The following is a 27,314-nucleotide window of genomic DNA, read 5'->3' as shown; positions in this document are numbered from 1 at the left end:
TATGCAGCATTTTTCACACCTAAACACAGTCCAACAGCACTAAGAATTCCTTCTCCCCATCCTCTTTCCTAAAGGAAATGTGTCAAGAACCAGAAGTTTAATTTTTTTTAAAATGACCGATCGGAGATTGCTTGTTTAAGCAAGCATTCTGTATTCCAAAAGTGATACTGTATATGCTAAACAACAACAAAAATGGGGGGGGCAGGGAAGGGGGCAGGACTCACAGTTTCTTTTGTTTTAACAGAGAGAGAAATACAAAGTTGACCTGGCTGGCTGGCTGTCCCCATGTTTTTCTTCCCAAGCACCAAAAGAAACAACATTAAAATCCATCGCTACATAAACGATTATTCAAGAGGCATTCAATGCCCTAAGAATTTTACAGTCTAGACAGAAAAGAAAAGCATAGGAGAAGAAAAGAATTACTACCTCTATTATTACCATCTCCATTTTACAGATGGGAATTGCAATCAGTTTTAGCATTCAACAAAACCCCTAAGCACAAACCTAACTTGAATGCACACAACTATTTATTTTCAGCACGGGTCTCTACTACATGCCTAACTTCTAAGAAATTTCTTTCTTTCATGCTCAGCAGAAACAACCCATAGGTTTGAAGTTCTTCGCTGAACTGAAATTCAATTCCATTTGCATAGAATTTTTCAGCCTATGGGGAAAAAACTTAGAATCTCTATTCTTCCTAGAGAAATGTGTTTTATTTTAAGACCTCTTTTGAAAGAGCCCCAAACAGAACAAGACAACTGGGAGACCCAGTCTCAGTCTCCCCATCATTTTCTGTGGAGGTTCGCTGTTGATGGCAGAGAAACCAGCAGCATTAAGTCATCCAAGTGGTCTGACTCTACATTCCTACGAGATTCTTTTTTAAATATATTTTTGAGATTTTACATTCTGTGTTAACCTGGAACCTATTCAACAGTTTCAGTTAAAAGTTTCTCAAGAAGTGGCAGGATGACAATAAGTCAGCACAATTGCTCAAGTTTCATTTAGCACAGGCTAAAATCTACATATAAATACCTCCTGCAGGACTGGACAATCCACTAAAATGGCTTGGGCTACAGCTGAATTGGTGCCAAAAGCACTACACCAACAATGAGCCTGTTTTTAAGGAACAACTGATGTTACCTTTAGATTGGACAACTAAAGTCATATAGTGAGCAGAGTAATGGCGCTGCCAGAAGTCCCTCAGTCTGGTGTAGGTATCGATATTATTCATTTTAGGCCCATGTTTGAGTGTATCCGCATTACCTGTAAACATTAAAAGGTGGTTAGTTATCTAGACAGTGATTACGTTAAGACCAGATATACCAGGAATTTCTTTTCCTCCCCTGGCACTGAGTCTAGTCATGGTAGGTACATTAAAAATGTACTAGAAATCTGGAGTTAAAGGAATGTTAACTGAAATTTAATATCTTCCCATTTCTAGTTCCTATTACAAGGACAGTTGATATTTCTATGACAAAGGAGGACAGAGTCCTCTGCATTATCAGATCATCCATACCATGTACTGCACAGCTCATTGTGTGTTGCCAGCTATTCCCTCACCAATGGAACTTGCAGAACAGGGAGGGAAAAAGAGGGGAAAATATGATGTTCACTCGATGTGACTACAGAACTTTATAAAAATTATCTACATTTCGAAGCTGGTTAATTCTATTACCCATCACACTGCAATGTACATGCTCATCGGCATCACACGGGTGAGGGAGCTAGACTCTGTATTGTCCGGGAGAGGAAGGACAAATTTCCTTTCTGCTTCACCCACATGGCTGTGAAGGTCTACTTCTGCAAGTTCAACAGTGAATTATTTACTTCGAAAAGCCTTCTTAGACACAAATCCAGAAATACTTTATTTTTCCAGGAAACGTTAATAGCAAAAAACAAGCTTAAGCAAGACAGAGATGACTCAGAGAGCACCACCTTTACATTAATAGAAAGTTACATGATTATACACCTAGGGCAACCTAGCTTTAACATCAGCAAAAAGCAGTACCAGAATGAAAAGTAAGTTAAGAAGCAGGCAGCTGCTTTTATTCCCAAACATTTTACTGTAATTGCTCTAATACTTCTGAGCAAGGCTAGTGTTTGCTGTGATAAGATAGCTCAAGTTAGTGCATCTTTTAAGTGGTTAAAAGTTTAAGTATTATCACCACTTTATAACATAAATTCAGAACTTACCCCAAAAAAATTTCTTCATAGGATGTCCAGGCCTGGCAAGACTCCCAAACAGCATCTCCTTTCTGTTTGCATCAGAGGGTCTTGCTAACTGATACTCTGTTAATTTAAAGAATTTGCAGTGGCACGCATCAAAATTTGAGGTCATGTTCCCACAAAACAAAACAAAACAAAACAAGCAAAAACCCCAACCAAACTGAAAAGGAGACACCACACAGACGCAGCCTGGAATAGTTTTGTTTTAATGTATGACGAAGTAGTGAAATAGGATAAGGAACAGGACTTGCTAGCAGCAATGAATATAAGTCAAGAGAAGAAGAAAAACGTAGCTCATTGCTGAGAAGTAAAGAAAGGGATAAGGAGGGGAAGTATGTAAAGCCCCAGCCTGTCCCGTCTGAATGCTCTCAATCTGTGAAATTTAAGGGGAACACAAGGCCTTCAATATTCTAGAGTCAGGCCCTGCAGAAAGGGCCAGAGAAGAACTACAAACCTGCTTCTCCCATATATCACACAGAACAACTTCTAGCCTAATAATGAAAAAAGAAATTGAAAGCTGAGCAAGAAAGTTTCCAAAAATGCAGTTTTATAATCAGTTTACACTAACTAAATATGGGATTCTGCCAAAATCAAGAATTCACCCTCAACTGCATTTTCCTTTTCCTGTTCTTGATGGTAATAAGAAACATACACAGCAGAGCTGTAAACTAATTCTTTTGGCTGGGTTATTCTGCAGCCAGTTCATCAAGCTGACATAATTTACTGGGCAGCGCACGACTACAGTATCAATACAAGGGAAGGAGTGGATCTGCATGATGAAGGCAGTGCAAGTGAAGGCGGAAATTGGCTTGAGCTGTTGAAGAACCACACCATAACTCGAAGACAGGTCCTTGTTCACATTGACACTTAGCTAAATTCAAAGATCAAATTGCCCATTTTTCCTTGCCAGAAGACAGATGAAGTAGACGACTTGGAATAAATATTTGAACCAGTTGGTATATCTGCCAATAACAGTTTTTTTCTAAAACAGTGAAGTTTTATAGGCAGTCTAGAGATATTCATTACATATTAGAAGATCAAGTGAACACTCCACTCACCTCTACGCCTAGTTCAATTTCCTTCTGTGAAGGAACTTTGTAGTTATTAAGGCATTAGAATAAGGAGACAAGTACAATCACCTCAACTTATTGTATTAACTCCACATAGGACTGGAGAGAGCACTGGGGCTATGCTGGAGCTATAGGCATGTTGTTCACTGAAGAGCATCCACATGCTCATGTAGTTCCCCTATCAGTTACTGCCAAACCACTTGAAATTATTAATTTCTAATTCAAGAAATGCAGTGATGCACCACATTCAGTCTTTCTCCTCCAACAGCCATTGATATCCATGAAACTTAAATTGAAGAGTTTAACCTCTCTGTCAAGTTAAGTGAACTTGACTGAAGTGCTCAGAAGGGTAGCCCAAAATGGAAACCAATAAAAAGTGTTACAAAATAGGTTTTGTTTCTTTAAGAATCATAGAATCATTAAGATTGGAAAAGACCTCTAAGATCATCAACCTAACACCACCATGCCCATTAAACCATGTCCCTAAGCGCCTCATCTACACGTCTTTTAAATACTTCCAGGGATGGTGACTCAACCACTTCCCTGGGCAGCCTGTTCCAAGGCCTGACCACTCTTTCAGTAAAGAAATTTCTCCTAATGTCCAGTCTAAACCTCCCTTGGCGCAACTTGAGGCCATTTCCTCTCATCCCATCGCCGGTTACTTGGGAGAAGAGACCGACCCCCACCTCGCCACAACCTCCTTTCAGGTAGTTGTAGAGCGTGATGAGGTCTCCCCTCAGCCTCCTCTTCTCCAGACTAAACAGCCCCAGTTCCCTCAGCTGCTCCTCATAAGACTTGTGCTCCAGGCCCTTCACCAGCTCCGTTGCCCTTCTCTGGACACGCTCCAGCACCTCCATGTCCTTCTTGCAGTGAGGGGCCCAAAACTGAACACAGGATTCGAGGTGCGGCCTCACCAGTGCCGAGTACAGGGGCACGATCACCTCCCTACTCCTGCTGGCCACGCTAGTTCTGATACAGGCCAGGATGCCATTGGCCTTCTTGGCCACCTGGGCACACTGCCGGCTCATGTTCAGCCGGCTGTCAGCCAGCACCCCCAGCACTGTCCTTTTCCTCTGGGCAGCTTTCCAGCCACTCTTCCCCAAGCCTGTAGTGTTGCATGGGGTTGATGTGACGCAAGTGCAGGATCCGGCACTTGGCCTTGTTGAACCTCATACAGTTGGCCTCGGCCCATCATCCTGTCCAGGTCCAGGTCCCTCTGCAGAGCCTTCCTACCCTCGAGCAGATCAACACTCCCGCCCAACTTGGTGTCGTCTGCAGAACATGGGCTAAACACCCAGGAAAAAATACTCTTACTTACCGCTGTCTACAGCCTCGACTTCTCGATCTATTGCATCCCTGATCATTAGCGGGTGAATGAAGAATTGTGCCCACCTACGAAACAGAAAAATTCATATATTTTTCTTCAGTGTCTATTAAGCTAGGGCAAAAAAACAGCAATTAAAACCAAAATCTACTATTTTAGTTTATAAAGTTGCTTGTCTTACTACAAATTACGTAATTCTGGCCTATACTGTCTTAAGGAAAGATAAAAGCCAGTTTTGCGATACCATCAAAAACCAAAGGGCAGGGCCTCCCTGCTCCACAGAGTGGGAATGAACTGGTTGGATACAGTAGGATATGACACTAATGGGTGCAGGATTATCTGCCTTTACATCCTAAGAATGATCATACCAGATCAGAAAAGTGATCCATCTAGTCTGGTTCCTGGCTCTAACAGGGACCAGTGCCAGATGCTTCAGAGGAAATCCTCAGTTGTTCGTTAGAAACAACATGACCATAGGGAAAGTTTCTTCCTAACTCCAGGCAACAAATTGCTGATTTATATCCTGAAACATAAGTTTTTATATCCATCACAATTTTATTATCTACCGGAAAAGTCAGCATTGTCATCCAGATACATCTCTTCTCCTGTACCCATAGAGTGCAGAGTAATGGAAAGGGACAGGTCTGCAGTGAATGGAGACTCTGCAGAAGGCTGCCAGAGAATCTAATATTTCTATTTTATTTGTTGAGTTTTTTTAATGGTGCACTGAACCTGTTGAAGCAAAAGGTTAACAGTAATACACTGTTGACAGAGTTCTATGCCTACAGGTCCCATTAAGCTAAAGATTGTTGAATGGTGATGTCTTTCAATTTCTTTAGATCCACAAGTGCTTGACTGAGCAGAAATCAGCAGCAGCATCCATTTATCTTGTTTGTATGAGGTGCTGTTCTACAGACTCCTAATTTCTGTGCTTCCCCTCCACTAAGCGAGCTGTTGTGACAGACTGCAATTATATTTTTTGATTCTTTCACACTTCCAAACATCGAAAAGCTGGACTAATCTGCAAATGAAAGCTGAATTTGGTCCAGTAAAGTAAAATTTAGGTAAGACTTGGTAAAATGGGCATCATCACAGGAACGTATTTTGATCAAAGTATGCTCGCAGTGGAGCCTACTCTCCTCCCGAGATATTTTACAGCATCAAGAATACTCAGCTGCCATGCCCCTATGAACAAGTAATTTCCTCTCACTGAAGGAAACCATGCCAACAGGTGGAGCTTTGTTGTCCTAACATATTCCACAGCACAAAGGAGCAAATTAAATACTTTCTGACAAAAGATACATACTTGACTGAATAACCTGGATTGGGTTAAATGCATTCTGAGGCACGCATTGTACCATAACTTTCAAGGCTGCCCTTCCAGTCACTTTGATGGATTAGACTTGGAACGAAAAAAGAATTTAAAAAACCCCCACTAACTCTACCAGGACAGATGTTTCAAGGGATGAGTCACTGGGATCCTGGGAGCACCTCCCCTCCGAACAGTTGTCACACTGCGTAAGATTTCTCCTGTCATCAATGCCACTAGTTTAAGGGTGGTAAAACAATCAAAAAGCTATGTGCATTAAGACTTACACACGGATCCTAAGTAATCACACAGCAGCTACACAGGCACTATCTCAAAGAACAGTAAGCTATCCAAAGGGAAATAATATTTTCCTTATGTTCAATATTCTCTGTGGTAGTACAAGTACCTATGGAAGTTCAACAACAGCCTTAAACACCCCAAAATGAAGAACTGAACAGCTACACCCAAGTTCCTGAGGCACATACATTCGTTAACACCTAATCACCATTTATATGAAGTTACCTATCAAGCGCTTCTTTGAAGTACTTCCTCTGCACATCAAACTGGAAGACTGTCCGCTCACAGTCAGTTGAAGCATTGTCGCTGCCCCCATGTTTCTTCAGAAACGCATCAAACCCATTCTCGTCTGGGTACTTCAAACTGCCCATAAAAACCACTGGAACAAAAATCAGCAAAATTACCGAGATGACATGAATTTGATGACATTAATTGCAGCTATAGCAACCCCTCTTCAGCACAGTGTTACCTACAACTGACCCACAGCTCACATGCAGAGGTTAAATACTAAATAGCAACAGAATGTGTAATCTGCCCAATATTTAGTGTAATCTGCCTTTAGCAGAAGGCCCAAATAGACTGGAAATAACAGTGCCTTTCTAGGCATGATTGGCCTCTATCAGTCAAAAGTAGCATTTTAAGATACATCGGATCAGAAACTTCATGTGCATTCTGTGCCTGTATTAGTAATTCGTCATCCTTTACTAGAGAGATAAAGGTCTGTAGCGCCAGCCTAGTTTATAAAAACACAGGTAACATGCTTCCCCCCACGTTTAATGGATAACAGAAAAGTGTACCTTTTTGCACAGCCTGACAAAGAGTATGAGACACCTTCTCCCATATTAAGAGTTCCTTACTAAATCAGTATTTTTATAAAAACACAAATTTATTTAACTAATGAAAATAAATTCTGGGGTAGCTGAAATAAATCATAACTAAAATACGACACAAATTCAGAGCTAGGTAGCAGTCATTTTGGACTGAAGTTGGAGAAGATGAAATAGGAGCAGGTACATACTATGTTCCAGGAAGTGTGCTAATCCAGGCAGATCTTCGGGATCAGAGAAGCTGCCAACAGCCACGCAGAGGGCTGCTGCAGACTAGAGAAAATACAACACACTCAGTAAAAGCTGCTTCAAGAAACACTTCAGGAAAATGACAGAAATATAAGATAAATCAACCAGGACAGGCACAATAAAAAGAAGGTCTAGTCTGAATGCCTAATCACAAGGTTTCAGAGCACAAGAAACCTCATTATGTATTTTTCACCCCACAGCTTTAAGTACCTACCTGCTTTTCTGTACAGCCTCTCTTTCTTGTCTCTTCCTTTTCAGCTAGCTCTTCTAATTCACTGTCATCAGGATCATTGAAATCATCATTATCTCCATCATTGTCCTCACCCTCATCCTCCTCATCACAGTCCTCATCATCAAAACCTTCTCTACCATCTTCGATCTCAGCTCCAGAGTCATCATCTTCATCACTTTCCTCTTCAGATTCATCATCGTCATTGTCGTCCTCCTCCTCTTCTGAAGATAAAGCAGCTGGGGCACCATCCAAGTAATTCAAATCCGAAATCAAAAGTGCACATAAGCCATTTTGCAGTTTGATATACCTGAAAGAATAATTATTCGCAATGAATACACTCACTTCCCAAATCTGAATTTTTAGAATCACAAAAATTTCTGTATTTCCTACAATAACTCTGTGCTGTTCAACTGAGATTTCCTAGTGAAAATCTAACAGTAGCTAAGAAGGTGAGCAGTTTTATAGTGGGAAAGTAAAGAATAAGAAAGAAGCAATTCAAGGTAGTAGCAGAAGCCTTTCTCCCCATAAGGTCAGGGACACTGATTCGGGCTTTGATTTCTCTCTCTGTGAAATATTTGAGCTATTAGCACCCACTCAGAGAAAACTTCAGGTACTCGGAACAGGCTAACTTCAATAGCTTGTTATGCTTCTCAGGCTCTTGGAAACATGTATTATGCGACAGAATTAAGATCTTAGTCTTTGCCTCTAAATAGGCCCCAGAGACTCCATTTTATTTGAATTTATCAATGCTTTCTATTAAATAGGGTCCACAGACATAGCAGGCATATGTTAGAAAGAACAGATCTCTTCTGCAGGCTTAATAAAATAAGTCACAGTGACTTGGTTGGGTTGCTATCAAGAAGCAATATACACAGCTCTCTGTGTGTGTGTGTATACATACGTATGTGTGTATACGTACATAGAATTTTTTATATATGTGTGTGCATATATATATATAAAAAAAACCATAAGCCCTCTGTCCAGCACCATTCTACAGCTTTTCAAGCTGAGGACTGCAAACACCAATGTTTTGCGCTACAAGATCTCTAAGCGATATTGGTTTCACATCAGATCAAGAATAGACAGTCACAATTTGTTGAATTAGCCAGAGCACCCGCTCCGGGAGCTTGAGCTGCAGAAAGGAAGGAATGCTGGACCAGAAAATACTCGATCCAACCTAAGAACTAGTGTGATATAGACAGGTGGTATCTGATCCAGCAAAAAAACCTGCTGTTATAAAACAAACCCATGGTCACATCCCACCCTCACAGAAAAATCTGAGTTACCCAGCAAGTTTATACCACATCAGAACTTTGCAGTGTGACCACTGTTATAATTAGATAGCAGAAATTTCAAAGCAGATTTCCAGCTCAAGCTACGTGGTAAGTACCCAAAAGAAAAATGAAAGGTACATCGTGTGTTTTCCAACTCCATGGTTCCCAAAGTTTCTCACGTTTCATTCATGGCTATCATTACACAACTTCAATGTTTCTCAGCAATAAAAGCAAATGTGACTATCAATATTCTAATTCAAAATATGAAGTCAGTGTAAGTTTCATTTTTTACTAGAGCTGCAGGCCACCACAGACCAACTTGGAAACAAATTACGCAGAGTACTTCTCTCCCCATTGAACTTCATGGGGACGTATTTGAAGGAAAGAGGTAAAGAGAGTATTGTGACAAGAGTTAAGCAGTTCTGAGACAAAGGAAAAACCACACTTCTTGGACTACCAGGTCTATGAAAAAAAAAAAGCTAAAGAACAAATGTTTAATAGTTGTGTTGTTTATGAATTATGACCACTCATCCACTGGGAATTGATAGCACTTACTCTGGGCCAGGGTTTCATAATCATTAACATACCCGTTTTGCTTGCTGCAGGACCGCTGAGCGGTACAAATTTGTTCCAAACAAAAGCACGAGTGCATTTTTATTCTTTTAAACTACAGCACATAGTGTATAACTTGCAGAGATGCTATGACTAACCGCAGGAGGTACACGTAGAACTAGATCCATGCTAATGTCTGGGTACAAAGCTAATCATCCATACATTCTGAAAGCCTGTTTGCATCATATACACGTCGCATTATGCAGCTGCAGCACTTGGGAATGCACAACAGGGGTCCTAAAAAAAGATACACTGTACATTCAGGCACTTCAGCCCCTGGAGAGCTCAGAGCAAGAACCCCAGACAGTGACAAGTCAACTTTGCTACAGCATGTCTTCCAGCACAACCATCTTCTTCACCTCTCCATACAACTGTTGTCTTCAGGTTTTCACGGCCCATAAAGAATACTGGCTTCCCAGTGATCAATAGATAGTCACGGAAAGCAGAGAACAGAACAGTGCTATTCTTCCAGAAGAATGATTTGCCATAAAGCTGTTCAGCCAGGTGTATCCAGTAGCTCTTGCTGATCCTCTCCACATACCTCCATTACACTAATAGAGCAGATGATCCTAATTTTACATTACTCATCTTCAGGCTTGTGGGTGTTACATACTAGGACAGAAAGCACCCAGTAGCAAGGCAACAATTGAACTAAGCTGCTGTTGAAGGCTACCGGATTTCTCTTCAGGAGAATCTAGAACAGCTGAGGTTATACTAAGCAGAGGCACCAACTTACACAGGTGTTCTTCACTTTTTCCATGTTTCACTCCAATGGAACCATCAGGTGTAATCAATATCTAAGTATCAATTAGTATGCAAAATACAGGACAAAAACCACAATCACTTAATGTAGCAACAAAAGCGAGCATAGTCCCATTGCTTTTTTGAAGGACTGCACAAGCATTAATACAAATAAAGCTTAAATTTAAAATAAAATTCAAATTCTTAAAGTTACTGTTTAAACAGCCTGGACAAGTTTAAACAGGATTGTTCTCACACCAAGTCTTTTCTTACATCAACGATAATTGGTTAGCAGTTAAGTAAATATTGAAATACATATCAATGCATGGTAAACACTTAGAGCAGTGTTTCAATTTCCCAAATTACCCAAAACAAACAATACAAGCCCATGAAATTCCATATATGGATGAATTTAAATAAAACATACATTTTGGTAAAGATAACTATGCATTCATTGCTCTAATGAACAAAACCAACTTTGATTATGACGCTAATTTTTGTCCCAACAAACTCACTTTTGAAACTACATTCTGCAATCTCTGTCGGAACTCTTTTGGTTTTATGATCACTGTATTTGAGAAGATAAAATATAACATTTTCCACTAACTTAAGACTGATGTCACCAGACGGACACGTTAAGCCCACTGTGACTGGTCTGCAGTATACATCATCACTGATGCATGAACAGAGGAGAAAGTGTATACGCATCATCAAATCACCTGCCATTACATTTACTTAGAGGTTTGGTATATAGTTAGCAGACATAGGTATGCTTTACTTTCAGCCATACTGAAGTTCTCCGTCCTAAGGGCAACGTTTGTGTCTTTCTGTGCAAGCCTCACTTCCCACAAATGGAAATCAGTCTGAAAAGACGTGACTCTCTGCTTCCAACCGAAAAAATCTGTGAAGCATGGGGAGGAGGATTTCCAGAAGATGTTGGTATTAGTTTATTCTATGCTATAAACAAACACACTCTCCAATTCTCTACATGCAGAGGAGGTTCCTGAGCCTCTAAGTAGACAGCCAGTGACAGTTTTAAATGGATTTCCCAAGCTTGATCCCTGTGCTGCTTCAGGTAGTAAAGGCAAAAGTTTCCTAAGTTGACAGTCTCTGTAACTGTGAACTCTGCAGGAAGACGAGCCTCCTGCAAAGCAGCATGAGTAAGAACGCCAGCAGGAGCAGCAGGCAGAGATCCAGAGGAAGCAGCAAGGAAGTAGGGCAAGAAGGGAGGGAGCAAGTTTCTCCTTAAGCCAATGGTCACAGTCCTCTTCAGGCAGCCAGCAGGGAATTTCACTGTCAACCAATGTCACTGCAAATCCAAAATTCAGTTCCAGGCTTAGGCAGATTCTCCACTGGCTGCACAGATTAGACATCATGAAGAGTAAAGATAAAAAAAAAGCATCTCTAACAAGGGCTGAATACTCTTCTGCCCAACAACAACAAGTTATAATAGCGTCCCTTCAAGAACAACTGCCTTACAGAACCTAAAGAGCTCAACCTCCGCTGGCTGTTCTCAGCTGAATCTCTCACTGCGAGAAGTCCACAGACGCTGTGGGCTGCACTCAGGGAAGGTGATCTTTTTTAGCACTTTCAGGGGTATTACTCAGAAATATACAAATAAAGACACAAGCAAAAGTAAAAGTAATTTCTGTCTCAACTCCCTGACATATGTGTGTTAAAATCTGGAAGCTCATCTAGAATGGGAAGAGTAACAGCCTTTTTTTTAAGTTGGTATCTGCTCTGTAATACTTCAACTGTATTTCTCACACTTCAGCTTAACGCTTTCGGAATGGAGCTGCCTGGACGAGGGCTGCAAACCATCCAATATCGCTGTGCCTTGAGAACACCGTGTCACAGCAGAGTCTTTGAACAAGTACGGCTTTTTTCTCTCTTTGCAAGCCCCAAGCCTATTACTGTGTGCAAACCAGGCAGCCCGTCTTCAGAACAAATACACCCGTGAACCCCCAGTCTCCGTTTTTCTCTGAGAGGCCCCCAATTCCCCTGGTCGCTAAGACGAGCCCGACGTCAAGCACTGGAGGTTACGGCCATGCTGGAGTGCCCGGTGTGCTCGGGACACGGGGCAGGCTGGCACCCAGCCCCGCGCGCTCCCCACCCACCTCCTCCCTCCGGCCGGGGCCGGTTCTCCGTGGGCAGGAGGGGAGAGAAGGCCCCAGCCTACCCCAGAGACCGGCCGGGGGCTGCCTCAACGGCAGCGGCTCCCCCTGCTCCCACCCCGCCTTAAGCCTTCCCGGGCCAACGGCCTCCCGGGGGGAGGCTCGACGCCGCCGGCCCTCACCGGTACTGCTTGGGGTCGCTGGGGGACTTGACGATGTCGGGGTCGCCGAGGTTGGCGCCGGGACCGATGTCCCCGCGTTCCTCCTCTTCCCCGTGAGGCGAGCGGCCTCTGGCGTCGCGGCCGCCCTCCCCGGCCTGCTGCCCCACCGTCAGCTCCGGGCAGCTGTAGCTGGACGTCGTCTTGTTCCTACCGGGCATGGCGGCGGCCGCACCGCACCACAGCGGCTGGGCAACGGCACGCACCGGCCGGCCGCGCCCCGCCAAGCAGCGGGCCCCCGCCGCCCCCGCCCGCACTGCTCGGCCGCTCCGTACGAAGGCGGCCGCGAGAGTGCGCATGCGCCGCCGCCGGCGGCGGCTGCCCCCGCCCCGCCGCGACCCGGCCAGCTTCCGCCGCACGAGGAAGTAGCGGTGACGGTTGCGACAGTTCCGGACCGCACCAGTCAGCGCCCGCCGCGGTGCCAGGTGTGGAAAACGGACCAATCCCAAGCCCTCACTTGGTCGGGGGGGGGGCTCTGATTGGTGGAGAGAATGCTAGTGGCGTGGGGGGTGGGGGAAACCATAGACGGGGAGAGAGACGGAGGGAAAGGCGGCCCCTTTCAGAAATCAGACGAGAGGAGAGAGCTCAGAGGGAAGAGGTCAAGACAGGAGAATAGAGCAGATCCCGGGAACTCCTCTCTTTGCCGTCGCGGCCCGACATTTATGCCCGCCTGCCGTGTTAGCTGTCCCCCCTGCTCTTGCGTTGGAATAGTCCAACCACCGGTTGGTGGAGGCCAGCCTTCTCCTCATTTCCTTCAACTATTGGTCCAAGTAGCTGTCGCTCACTCCCGACAGGACCAATCAGCTCGCGCAGGCTGCCCGAGGAGGGGTGTCACGCGCAGTCCCCTCAGCACAGGCCGGAGCTGCGGCCGGCGCCTCCCCTCGGTGGCAGAGGTGCGGCCGGTTCTTCCAGCCGGCGTTTGTGGCTTAGCTTGAGAACTGAGCCGGTGAAGTCCACGGCCGAGGGTCCGTCTGCGAGCCCAGCTCCCCAGCGGGCATTGCCGGCAGCAGCTCCGACAGCGGCCGTGAAATACGGCGGTTGGGTCGAGCCAAACGCGGTAACTCGAGACAGAAACTTGGCACGAAGAAACGGGATCGTAGTCATCAGCCTCCCCCAGCGGTCATTAGAAAAGCTAAACGCTAACCACATTGAATCAAGTTAAAGAAATGTGACTATTCTTAGGGTTGAAAACGCGTGATGGCACGGTTGATTTGGTAGCAAAACTAGCTTTCAGCTGGCATTTTTCAACACCTAAGTGAGCTAGACTTAAGTTTGCAATTTTAGTTCAGCAGTACCGCTGGTCTTTAGAGAGTGTTTCTGTTGACCGATGATTTTTAAAAAATTTTTTCTTCCCCTAATGGTATCCTTAATAGGTTAAAGTCTGTACCCATGACTATTTAACAGAAAAGACTGTTTATTCTTGATATGGCCTAGTCTTTGCAGTTCAGTAGGTCTCAGCATTTTCCAATTTTGAATATGCTTTTTCCCCCTATGAAACTGCAGTGCTGATGTAGCAATTTCAAGTCTTGACAACAGGAATGCTGCTTTTCCTCTTGTCTTAAATCTCTTTGAAGCTGGTGTTTCCAAATGGCATACATTGCCAAGATCCTTTTTCTTGTAACACTTTGAGAGCTGTTAGGAAGCTTGCCATTGCATTTGTCACATCCCTTTTGCATTGTTCCACATTTGTTCAGTTTTCCGCTATTCCTGTAATACCAGTGCTGTTTGTTATTTTATGCCTGTGTGTAAGTCTATGTTGACTGCAAAAGAGATGACGCAAGCAAAGTTAAGAGATCAGAGGCTAATACAAATGAGGGGGGCTGTCTGAGATACAGGGACGATAATTTAGACTGGATGTCTACCTGATATTTTACTGCTTTATTTCTCCACAAGATGGAAGCCAAGATCCATGTTTAACCCAGAGCCTCCTGTGTGGCTTTTACTGGAGAACTGCACACTCAGTGCTGTATTGTACAAGCGATAGAGAGAAGCTTGTGCAGAGCAGTCACCTCCTTCACATTCTAGTACTCCTTTTTTTATCTTGGGCCTATCTATCCTAGGCCACAGCCAGTCAAATGGAAGGCTCTATACAAGACCCCAGCAAGCATTTTGGGTTTGTCTTTGGTGCAAGCAAGTCTGTTATTTCCCTTGCCTTGACAAATTATTGTCTTGCATTCTGCCATTACCTCTTACAAGTTGATACAAGTAACAATTACTGACTCACTGGTGAGACTGAGATCAGCTGCATGCCACTTAAGGCAAAAGGCTTTCCCTGCATTCGTCCACAGGTTTTAATGCAAATGTAAGGTGATGAGATACATCTCTCTATTAATATATATTTTATGTGTCAGTTGCCTGTGATGATTTGATTTCTTATTTGAAATAAACTCTGCAGGATTTCTGCATCAAATACTGGGTTTCTCCATGTATGCAATTCTGCCCATCCTAGCTTGAAGGGCCTGGAATGTACTTGTATTCTTCTTAAAAAAAAATACATCTGACTTGACAGGAACATAATGAAACACAATTATATATTGGGTAGAAAAGGGAAAGGTCTTTTTTGCTAGGGAAAAAAAAAGTAAGTAAAACAAAAGAATTGAAATTCCATTTCTGCTGAATCCATTTTCTTTTACCATTTTCTTTTACCATTGAGTTGCTGAGCTGAAAAATCATTATTTGCACTGAGGTACTCCATTATATCTGCACAGCTCAAAATCATCGCTCCCTGCGCTGGAAGTTTTTATTTCTTTTTGCTAATTACACAAGTTGCCCTAAAACCTGCTTCTGCTACAATTAAAACACTGCACTGCACATTTATTGGCCAAATAATTCTTCTCTTCACTCTGTTTTAAATCTGTATAGTGATTGCTGAGCTCAAGGATCGTCATCCTGTCAAAAAAGATCAACATAGTTTGATGTTTTTTAAAAGCATTAAAAAGATACCTTCTTTATACATGCACACGATTGCCTAATGCTAGTAACGCAGCTCACACAAGTGCTCTGGCCACACCCAGTGACTACATTTCTCTTTATTTTGCCATTTCAGAGGTTTAGATACAATAACCACGTTCCTAGCACTGCACAAATCGCACTTTCTGTATAGATCACACACACCCAAAATATGTTACAGTAAAGATTTCTGAAAGCAACGTACAAACAAACGAAGGGATCAAGCCTTTAGCACAATGAGCTCAAACTACATCAATGTAGTTGCATTTTTCTCCAGAACATTGTGCTTTTTTCTTAGAACTATTACACTTTGAGACATAACAGAATGAAATTACGAAAGCATTTGCTAGTGTCATAATCCAGCAAATTACAGTGCAGTGGGCAGATATTTGACTCCAGTTTCTGACTGGAAACTCCAGTTTCGTTCAGAGGTCATAGGTAAAGCCATAAAACTTTTCAGAATTTTCACCTTAAGACAGCAAACTCTCTGTATCCACCTAATTTACGTTTACAGACACAATATGCAATCACTTTTTGGAGCTGGGATGTGCAAACAAGTGTGTGATCATAAAGGCATACAGTGTACATAACGTCACAGATTGGCAAAAGCAGTGCCTCCATATATTTCAGAGAAACACAAGCTCTGCGTGTGGCTAATGCACACAGAGTTCTACACATAGATGTAGAAGTTTTGTAATTTTAGAGATGTTGGAAGTGTAAGAATATTTTAGATGTTAAGTATTAAAAATCGTTCCTCCCTTCAAAGAATGATGCAACAAAACGTCCACAGAATAACTCTAATGTCTTTGCCATTTTTCTTTTGCAGTTATGTTTTATTAATCAATCTTTCCTTTTTTAAAATTATACTTTGTGGTTGAATCTGAAACAAGAAAAACTATCCCCACACACGCACCCATCTAGCACAAAATTAAAAAAATAAATCAACCACAAAATGCAGAAAGAAAATCTAACAACATTGGCACTAATATTTGCCAACACTCGCATTTTGGCTCCTGATACCTTTATCTCTCTGAGACAGTGCTGTTCCAAGTCTTACATGTCAGATTTTTCCAACTAAGCATGCATCAGCCAATTCCTCCTTTCCTTCGTCCCGCAGCAAATCCACCATCAGGCAGTTGACCAGAGCAGATCCAAACCCGGAGAGGCACAACTACAGCATACAGGGGAAAAGCTGCAGGACAATCAGCTCTTGTGCTTCTCGAAACAAGTCATTAGGCATAGCAAGGTGCCGAACATAGCAACACCCCCAGCACTCTGCAAGCTGTTACTGGTGACTGTGGAGAAGCCTGCACCAGCCAAGAGCAGGTACGGCCACAAGGACTTCTCCTCCTCCTCCTCCCCTGCCTGGCAGCTGTGATTCCTCTATGTGCTCTTCCTCCATTTAGAGGCTTGACACAAAATCCACCCCCATGCTCTTGGCTCTCTGGAGGACCTCAACCTGTCAGACAGACATAAACTGCTTTCTGCTCCATCGTACAGAAAAACTGAGGTCCATGTCTAGAGGACAGCAACAATGACTCAATATATCTGGGAATAATTTTTATTTTTTTTTATGTTAAAAAAAAAAGAGTATTCTTACTTTGTAAGAGATTTTTGTCCCCATTTTCTTTTAGACTTGGTCCCTTCTAATGGGTTTTTATGTTTCTTGCTGTTCTTGACAAAAAACCTCTTTCTGCAGTAGAGGGATTTATAATTAAAAATGCAACATTCTCCGTGGAAATAACATTTGCAACACTATACAATTCTTTTTCTTCAGTGCTCACATTAACACTAGATGCACTTACAATATTTAGTCAGATTTTTTTTTGAATTATTGGATGAGGAAATATATAATATTAACACTTCAGCACATTAAACAAACATACCAATTTCCTACAACAGAGATTTCTGCCTTTGGACTACATGATAATGCACCACCACAAATGAAAAGATAAAATTTAGTCAGGAAAGGAGAAGGATATTTCTCAGCGAGAAAGCTCACTAGCACGAGCAGTTCTGCTGCGAAGGGGGTGGGTTGTCTGTGAGCCGCATGCTCCTTCCAGAATTGCCCCTGGAAGGGTCTGATTCTATACTCTCCGACATCTTTTCACAGATTATATCCACGAGACGTTCAAACACCTGCCTTACGTTGATGTTTTCTTTGGCACTAGCTTCAAAATAGTCAAAACCTGTGAGAAAAAGTGAAAAACAAAATCAAGAGTCTAATGATAATGGAGATGGTTTTTAAAATACTAACCAATTTTTTCAGAATTCACCTTAGGAAAACAAGACATTAGATAATTCTTAAACTCAGTTGATTCCCACAATCTCAGAATACTGAGCAGAAATACTTCTAAAATTTACCAAGCATCAATAAGAGTCAAAGGCATAAATGGATCCCTACCATAGCCCTGGTAAACACATCTGCAGATGATAGAGATCTGAATAAACTCAGGACAAGGGAGTCAAATTCTCCCAATGCCACTAACTGGTAACGTACGGAGCGCCCTTCCTGGGCTCCACGCGCCCCTGCGCAACAGGGCCAGGCTTACTCTACGAGCCACTACGGCAGTCTGGCAAGAGCAGAGGCCAGAAAGAGAAGCAAGATCGTGGTTGTATTCCTGCTGCACTTGTGAGCAAAATGCTCCACGATTTTGGTCCTGTTTTTCCTGTTCTTTGTCTGATTAGACGGAAAGCTCTTCAGGGTAATTAATACTTGTACAGCACATGTCACGACAAGAGCACCCATCCTGACAAAGGCCATTCAGCACTGCTGAATTACAAATAATGTTGAGTGCCTCCCACAGAGTAATTTCAGAGTCCGGTCACCAGCTCCTAGCTGTGGTGATGAGTACGGATCTCAAACACTGACCCTTTCTGATTAAAAAAAAGACCAGCAAGGCTGGAGTGATGCCAAGGTGGGGATGGCACACAGACAGCTATTCCTGCTGCCTCCTGTTGACACCCCGTGCTACACAAGAACCAGCCTTTTCACAGACGAGCCTGAGCCCTGCCTCAGCCAGCAGAAACGCGCTGAACTGCAAAGCATTTCTTTATCTTTCTAACCCCAGGGGCCTCAAAGGCCAACCATCACTTACAATGGCTGTTGCTTCTGTTCTACCAGGTTATTATATTGCCAACAGTGAGAGCTTGAGCGCCACAGAGAGTTTGTTTTGCAATAAGCTACACCCTGTTGTGCTTCATTTTGGGGATATTCTGCATTGCATCAGTTTTCTTTGAATCTGCCACAAACAAAGGGAAAGATAAGTTGTCTTAACCAATTAGTCCGCCACTGCTGGTAGACCGAGTCACCTTGATGTGTGAGATAACAAGTAGGTATCTACCCCATTCTAACACTTTTTAAAAATCATGGCACAACAGGTGAAGTGATGGTGGAGATGTTTGCCTTGTTACTAAATAAGGATGGCTGTCCTGCATCAGAGGAGGGTTCTGTCTGCCCCACTTGCTGTCTTTGATGATGATTAAAAATGTAGATAAAAGGCACAAGAAATCGGAGAACTGAACTTGGATATTTGTCAGTCCAACATTGGTTTAGCTTCTGCTGTGGCTAAGTCTGTTTTGGCTTAATTTATGTTCAGGCCAATAACAGTTTCTTAATCTGATTAGGAGATTATTTCAATTATGTTAATGTCACTATACAAACTTAGATAAACATGCTGAAGGATAACCTTTATGTGAATCATTATGATGAAAGCTAGCAGTTTAAGCAATCGATAGCGAATTAAAGAGATTCCTCCCACCTAACACAAAAAGTAATTTCAGATAATGCTGTACACATTAGCACAGTTAATATAAGAAAAAAATGACTGATAAAACCAGGTATATATTTTCAGCCCTTCTAAAAAGAGCATTAGTATGTTGGGAGGCTACAGAAGAAGAGGACTGGGATAGCAATTTCCAAAGGCATGGCTAGCTTTTGTTTTGCTCTGCACTGGGGTATGTTTCTCCAGGGTGAGCTGGACGAGCGCAAGGACAGATCGGGGGCAGAACTGGGGATTCTTCAGCAGAACAGCTTCCTACTGATGGAGTCAGTTGCTACGGTAACGCTGTGCCCGTGTGCTTTGAAGTGTCCCATGCGTAAAGGGATTCTAGATGCCAGGTTCGTATTTAAACAAACAGATGAATTTTGGGGGGAGAAAAAACAACAGAAGTCCAAGTAGGAGTGGGAGTTCCTGTAAAACACTCTGTTTGCTGTTATATTGTTCTGGACAAATTTTCAACTACTAACAGTGTAATTACTCTTGGAAAATATGTGGGCCCTCTTGCATTCACAATGGTTTTGAGAGTCTGCAAGTCAGGAACCGAGTTTATTCACATTCATATTTTCAAAAGCAAATTAGATTCTGATGTGTAAAAAAGAGCCCATAACTGATTTTGCAAACTAACCATGTCTTTGTTTGCTTTGCTAGTCCTACATGTAAAGAATTATTATTACAATAATAATAATGATGGGAAATTAGAGGATTTACTTTGGTATTTACTTATTATTTGTTTATGATGGCAGTGCCTCAAGTGTCCAGTCATGAATAGGACCCCTTTGTGCTTAGCACATGTAGAATTTACATTTGAAGGCTCTGAAGGCACTGGAGGCCTTTGCAGACATTCTTTTTGTTGTTGCACGTGAAACATGAAAAAATAATCTGATTGCTCTTAATTCTTTGGAACAGTGACCATCTTTTTGTTTCTATCACACAGGTCCCTATTGCAAAGCCATACTTTATACTCATCTATAAGCAGGGTTTCTATACCTTCCCTTCATTAAAAAAAAAAAAACAAAACTACACTAACAAAACCCCCAACTAATAAATACTCGTTATCTAAGATTTACCATAATTGGCAATTTGATCAAGGTCACACTTTAAACTACAACCATGACTGCAGTGCATACTGGAAGTCCAGTACCCCCAGTTTAACAATGCACCCTCCAATTCCTGCTTAAGAATTGAAGACAACATAGGATTTTATAAATTATGGATGATGGTGATTCCTTTGGGTCTGGTAAGAATCTCCACTCTTACAAGCTAAACAAATATTTACAGTAGGCCCACTGTAAGATTCTCCACTGTTAACTGCATTAAATTTTAACAGGATTTAGTTGCCACTATGAATTCTTTAACAGAAGACGACAGTATATTCAATCTTAACAGAGAAGCCCTGATTCCATATTAAAAACATCACATATGCTATAATGTGTAATGAAAAATGATAAATAAATGAGAAATTAGGATGAGATATTTTGCTCTTCATTCTAAAATTGTCACTGCAATGCCAGCTTCCTCTCAATGGAAATGTTTTGGTTTTTCTATCCCACATCAATGTAATTTCCCTACCTGGATAGAGAAGCCTGGTACATTTTAAAAATATATTTTACTCAACTCTACAGTTCTGATTTATAAACTTCTTTTTTCATTGTTTAGTTGCAAAGAAAAAAAAATTCCTTCTACAAAAATCAATGTTTGCATTCTGAAAATGACGATATGGTTCTTCGAGACCTGGAGACAGAATTGTGTTTATGAAAACTTTTTCTCTTTTCATTCCGCTGAGCTAATAAAAGCTGTTCTCTCCAGACAAACTTTATCTTCCTTACATCTTAGATATTAACTTTACAGATACAGCAACACTACACAAGGTAATATTCAGCACTAAGCAACTAAAATATGGACCTAAAATATATTACACTTCTTAGTTGTGATAGCATTATTAAAGTATTACTGCTGGAAGGACTTATCGTAAAGGATTAAAAGGAACACAAAAGTATAAAGAAGCAGAGGAAAAAGAGTAGAAAGAAAAGCTTTGACATGTACCTAGCTGATCTGCCAGATGTTTCCCCTTCTCCACAGGAACAATTCTCTCATCCTCCATGTCACATTTGTTTCCGACCAGGATCACTTGTGCATTGTCCCAGGAGTAAGTCTTGATTTGTGTGGCCCTACAGCAGGTCAAAAAAGATTGTTACCTTCCATCAGCCATGCCAAAATACAATTGTATATTAAGTATGAAAACAAGTATCATTAAAAGACAACATCAACATCTCAAGACTGTATGTTGGTTAGAAGACAAATGACCAAGATTACACATAAAGCAAGAATGTAGATTGTGTAATTTATAGCACCATTCTATTTTATGACTCCTTAATTTTGTGTGACAATAAAGTTACTTGCTAAGACTTTGCAAGTGTTTTAAAGATCATGAGATCTGGACAAAAAGCTGAATTGAATAATTTTTGAAGTCTAGGGACAAAAAAGCGTTATTCTAAAGCTCATTCCCCTTCAGCTGTAATCTGTAAGAGGAATGACAATCAATTACACCTCTTAAGGATATTGTGCCTGTAGAGAAAGCCTTAAGGATATTGTGCCTATAGATACACACTTCATGCTAGATTTACAACTTCTTGTAAAACACATAACAACAATAATTCAGAGCAGACAAAAAAGATGCTCATTTGCTGCAGAGTTTTAGTAACACCATAAGAAATTGTGTTTTGAGAGTCAAACAGATGGAACTGTCAAGTCATCTGGAATCAAGTCATCTTTGCTTGAACAGGAAAACTGGTTCAAGGAGACTGAAAATTGCATAGAAACGTGGAAACTATTGCTAAAGAGAAACAGAAATTTACCAAATTGGGAAGATATGGGATCAAGGTAAGGCTCTGTGCGCTAAGATTTGAACCCAACAGGATTAAGCGATACCTAAGGCAGGGAACAGCAGGTGCAATGACAGACGGCAAGTATCAGACAAATGCTAACTTCAGTGACAGAAGGATCAAGTGCATGGGAGCTTAAGCAGGAGCACTGGGATGAACTTAAAGCCTCTAAAGCTCTCTGTGGCTCATGTGCTGAAACTGGAATGGAGCTAGCTGTGGATCCCAGGAGTCTGACCTTACATTTGGCCTCTTTATAGTTCTTCTATGACAAAACAGAAGATTTTTTTTTTTTCTATTTATCCTGAGGGGCCAGTCCTTTACCACCATCCTCAGTGAGGTGTCACAGAGCCAGCAGCAGAACAGTATTAGCTTGGTAGCATTAATTTTCATCCATTTTTTCAGAATGGCCCAACCTATTTTATCTTCACCAAGTCAGCTCTATCTTTTAAGACTCCCTCCTTCCCAAAGGTAATTAGACTGCTCTGCCAGAAGTGATACGCTCCTTCCCTCCTCCACCCCTCCTCCAGTCCCTAACTCACCTTCCACTCTTTGTCCCTGCTCTCCACCCCTCCATACAGGACACTGCAGTTTCAGGCAAACTTTACATTTCCCAGGAGAGCCAGGAATCCGCTCAGATTTTACTTCTGTTTAGTCTTCTTGAACTCCCTTAACAATAAAGCACTTGATTCCTTCTCTTTTGAATTAGCAGCAGCCTCCAGCTCTGATCTACTAATGCTAATTTTTAATTAGTTTGAGTTGCTTTACTTGCCTTTTCCATGGAAAGCAGACAGCCATGTTACTCCACAGATATCTATGAAAACGGGGGTCATTTCACTGTGCAACTTGCCTTTAAGCAGCAGCCTGCTTGGATTGCACTGGAAAACATAAACCTAAACAAAGCCCACTGCACAAGCCCAGACCCATACTGCAACACGCAAAAATAATCAAGGACTTCGTGCAGTGAAACTTCTTACTCTTCTTAGTGTCCTCCTGGAAAGGCACTCACTCTAATCCTAATTTTGGCTCCTCCACTTTCACCCTTCTGAGTGCCTGCATGCAGACAAGCCCTGTGAGAGCTAATATGAGCCTGTGATGAGTTTATGCAGTACTCTGTGGTTTCTCGAGGCTCATCAAAGAAAGGGAATGACCTCAGAAATCAACCAAAGCCCAGGAAGAGGAAATCTCCCCAGTCTCCCTCTATAAGCAATAGAGCGAAAGAAAGTCTGTCCAGGTTCAATTTAAAACACCTACAACCAGGCTTGTCTTCTGACTCCCATTCTTCTCTCTGGATTCATTTCAGCCCCTGGGGGGTCATACGGCGACACGATGCCAAATATTAACTATTTAAACGGAATTACTTAGAAAATGAAAAAGAAGAAAAAAGCATAAAGGATCTCCCACAGAAACTCATCCTTCTCCTTGTTTTGTACAAGTTAGTGAAAATCCTCTCTTGCAGAACACTGCCATTTACCCTTATTAGGAATAAAACCAACCAACCAAACAAAAGTTATGAAGAAGAACGCCTGAAAGAAACCCTGATCCCCATACAAACAGAAAGGCAGCAAATTTCCAGAAGCTTTTGGAAAGGTAAATAAATAAATAAATAAATAAAAAAGGCTTGTGCAATTGAGATGTTTCAACAACTATCAGGGCAGTCCAATATACACACTGGGAAAAATATATTTCTGTGACACAATAACAATGCTGTGCCTTATTTGTGCTGAATTCCCCAAATTAACGATAAAGCATGGTTTTTATGCTTCACGCTTAGAAGAAAAATAGTCTCAGGTTCACAGTTATATCGATATATCAACAGCCTAATTTGGAGATCAGCCTTAAAGATAAATAAAGCTGATGATTTGTGAACCCAGCTGTCACTTAAATCTAAGTTAAATTTAACCAATTTTTTCTTCCCTTCTATGAAATTGTCTAGATTGTCCAAAGCAGAGTTTCCATAATATTTTCTATTTACTTTACAGTATCAAATGCTGAGTATATTCTAGTTTCAGTACAGTTTCAAATGAGGTATAAACCACTGATTTATCTACACACAAAACTATCAAGCCAATGTCAAATAATAACTGTCAAAGAAGCCTACTAAAAAAATCTAGAAACTGAGCTGAAAGCCATGAAAGCTCATTTAACTCTTTCACTCACCCTACAGGAAAGATGTCTTATTATTCAAACAAAATAATTAGTTATTTTCAAATATCAGGTAAAATCCATCTTTGCTTTTGCCCATTTATGCTTTTTCTTCTAAAATAACCTGACTGTACTCTTGCCACACTGCAGTAAGGAAAATCCCTCAGGCTTAGTCTTTTAAGGCTTCTCATACAACCTGCTGTACCTTTCCCAGTGAAAGAACAAGAGAACGGGTCATGTCCTAGATATTCCCAAATGCATTTAAATTGTGTATCTTACTCTTACAGCTGCTTTAAGACAATTCTCATTAATTAGGGTGATTCATGTGAATGAAGGACAGACTGTACCTCACATTCATATACTACCTCGAGAGCTTGTCTAAATACCTGATACACAGCCATGATCCTCCTCATTCAGGAGAAAGGGTGCCTTTACTTGGTTTAGGAGAAGTATTTCTGGAGTGACACAAAGCAAACCAGAATCCTCTTTAGGACATCCACGTATAAGAAGGGTGTGGTAAAAAGATCACCCAAGGAAGAAATCGTATGGCAGACTGGAAGAGATATTCTCATTTCCCTTGTGGACAGGTGAGGCCAGGCCAGGAGGCTGTTAAAACAGTCACATGCCAATGAGCCAGAGATGAGAGGTAAATTGCACCATACATACACGGGAGGCAGTTTTAGAGGGGATGTTGGAGCTTCATCAAACAGCTTGGAGAATAATAAGGCTAGTGAGCACAACCTGCTGTGGCAACTTCCCAGCTAGAGGGAGGATATAAGCTCTAAGATGCTGGAGAGGTCTAGAAGGGAAAAGACTTCTCTCTGATGGAGAGCTGACTTTGCACAAGGCTACCTTCTCATAATTTCAGTGTAATTATGAAGATGAATTTTGAGATCTATGCACACCCCTATGAGCTCAACAGAAGGTAACAGTTTGTCATGGGCGAGAGCTTACTTGGAGTGCTAGGTCTCTGGTTCAGCTGTTTGTTCATGCTTTTGGCTTGTTTTCTGTAGGGAACTCTGCAGGAAGAGACGGTACAAGAGAAAGCAGTGAGATGGGCTGAGACTCATGTTGACAGCCTGCTTACACAGCATCTTAAAAAACCTGAATCACTAAACAGCAATAGGCAGGGCATCAGCAAGAAGGAACAAGCTTTAGACTGGACAACGTCCTATTGTAAAACACATAGATGACTACTGTACACAACTTGGCCCATTCCAAGGTTTTGTGAACGGGTACAATTTTAGGATCCAGGAATTATGTTCAGGTGGGAAATTCTTACCAGCCAATGAGAATGGACTGGGATGGAAAGCAGCTAAAAGTTAGTGGAAGGGGCATCACTTCATATTTTATTTTATAGCCGCAAATAGATTTCTTGAGGTATCCTCCTAAGCTTTACAAGCCCAGTCCCATGATCACATGGCAGATGGCTTACTCATCTTTTTATGCCAGAGAAACACTCAAATTCCATCCACACACGCTATTTTAGAAATAACTGGGAAGGTTAACAGGTTCCTTACTGGATTCACATTAACCGAGTACTGCTGATTTATTCTCAATGTCTAAAAGGTCAGCCGATCTGACATCATGCTGTATTTATGCATGCATGCTGCATCATGCTGCATTTATGACAAAATATTCAACTTAAGAGTATTCTTTATTTACTGTAGCTGGACACTGAAAAACGCACCACTAGCCAGCTAGGATAGCAGGACACTTAAAAGAGAGAAAGGATGTGTAGGATTAATTGCTGTAATTTCTGGAAACCTGCAGGATGTAAGAAGACCTGGGATGAGCTTTGCCCTTAGCTTTTGCATATATTTTAAGTGGATGCCCCATTTAATTTCCGTGAGGGTTGAAGCATGGTCTTAGAACTAGTATGGTTTGTTATAGCCTCACCTAAACCTCTGCAAGCAGAGAGGCAACTCGCATGTCGGGCCACACACCTTCCTCGCACGGTAAAAAGCAGCTTGCAACTTTGCCATTTCCTGGGAATCTAGGAGCAATACTACTGAGGGTAACAGCTTCATTAGCGGAGAAGAGGTGGTTCAGGCACTTATCCTACCATCAGACCATCTCACGTCCCAAACATTCTGGGTCCTGCCCTCCCACTTTTACAGAGGTCCTCCCTCCCGGGCACGGCAGGCAGAGCAGGAAGGCTGTCCCGTCCGCACGCGATGGACGAGACAAGGCAGGGCTGAGCATCAGGGGCACGCTACTGACTTTGCAGCCTGTGCAGCTTCCCAATTGCTGCCACTCCATCCTCTCACCAGCACCAAACAGAAGCACTGCAGGACTGATAGGGCTCTGTTTTTATCATTAGGTATGCTGCTGCTGTCTCGCACTTGACCTGAAGAAGGGACTAGGCTCACGGAGATAAAGGCTCTGTGCTAAAGGAGCTCAAGTAGTAGACACCTTAATTTTCTAAGGAAAGTACAGTTCCTGACTGAAGACCAGATCCAGTGTGATGTTTTTTTGAAGCATAACTGTATCATCAGCATGGTGAAAAAAAAAAAAACCACCAAAAAAACACCAAAAAATCCTACCTGCTTGCTATGCTAGCAAATGGCAGAGGCTGATACAGCAGCACCAGACAAAAGCTTTTGTTTCCATTTCTTGTCCTTTTGGAAGTTTAGAAAGCAATTTTGCAGACTGGGAAAAAAACACCTCTTAGCTGCATCGCCACTAGAGGACTCTGCTGGCACAGCGATGCTGGCTTTGCTACAGTCCTCATCTCCTCTCCTGTGGACAAGCTTCAGAAAGGATGGAAATGGGCTACCACAGGCCGATTTTATCTGCCCCACGACATCATTTGGGCTCAGAAACTTAAAACTTTACTCTGCCATATAGAGTAAAAAACAACAGTGATGGTTCACCTCTGCCCTTCAGCTGACAAGGTGCTCTTAGCAAAGGTACTCATGCAGCCCCTGTGGCACAGGGAGACATGAAGTCAAACACACAAAGCCAGCCCTTCCCAATTCTTACACTCTTGCACCATTGCCTTTGACGGAACAGATGTTAGACCATTTCCAACACAAAGCTTCAGGTTAAACTTCACCTGTGCAA

The 27,314-nt window shown here is 42.1% G+C and overlaps 2 protein-coding genes across 3 annotated transcripts in view; both read right to left on the bottom strand.

The window, feature by feature from the left end:
* Positions 1-12,822, bottom strand: part of NRDC (nardilysin convertase) — a 30,800-nt gene extending 17,978 nt beyond the window's left edge. Inside the window, exons 1-7 of one of the 2 annotated variants that reach the window (XM_075155772.1) lie at positions 12,458-12,822; positions 7,517-7,841; positions 7,245-7,326; positions 6,452-6,605; positions 4,615-4,688; positions 2,194-2,289; positions 1,141-1,263 (exon numbers count right to left, since the gene is read on the bottom strand). In XM_075155772.1, coding sequence (XP_075011873.1) covers positions 1,141-1,263; positions 2,194-2,289; positions 4,615-4,688; positions 6,452-6,605; positions 7,245-7,326; positions 7,517-7,841; positions 12,458-12,792 — 1,189 coding nt within the window. In that variant the 5' untranslated portion in view covers positions 12,793-12,822. The remainder of the gene's footprint in view (positions 1-1,140; positions 1,264-2,193; positions 2,290-4,614; positions 4,689-6,451; positions 6,606-7,244; positions 7,327-7,516; positions 7,842-12,457) is intronic. The other variant, XM_075155774.1, reaches the window with a different exon arrangement.
* A 2,186-nt stretch (positions 12,823-15,008) lies between these two features.
* RAB3B (RAB3B, member RAS oncogene family) overlaps positions 15,009-27,314 on the bottom strand; it is a 59,347-nt gene continuing 47,041 nt past the window's right edge. The window contains exons 4-5 of the mRNA XM_075155784.1: positions 21,268-21,392; positions 15,009-17,631 (exon numbers count right to left, since the gene is read on the bottom strand). Of these exons, the coding sequence (XP_075011885.1) occupies positions 17,444-17,631; positions 21,268-21,392 (313 nt within the window). The 3' untranslated portion in view covers positions 15,009-17,443. The remainder of the gene's footprint in view (positions 17,632-21,267; positions 21,393-27,314) is intronic.

The sequence above is a fragment of the Calonectris borealis genome, chromosome 8, assembly GCF_964195595.1.
Source record: "Calonectris borealis chromosome 8, bCalBor7.hap1.2, whole genome shotgun sequence".
NCBI lineage: Eukaryota > Metazoa > Chordata > Aves > Procellariiformes > Procellariidae > Calonectris > Calonectris borealis.
Note: the sequence above shows the minus strand (reverse complement) of the source record. Positions and strands in the feature narration are given on the sequence as shown.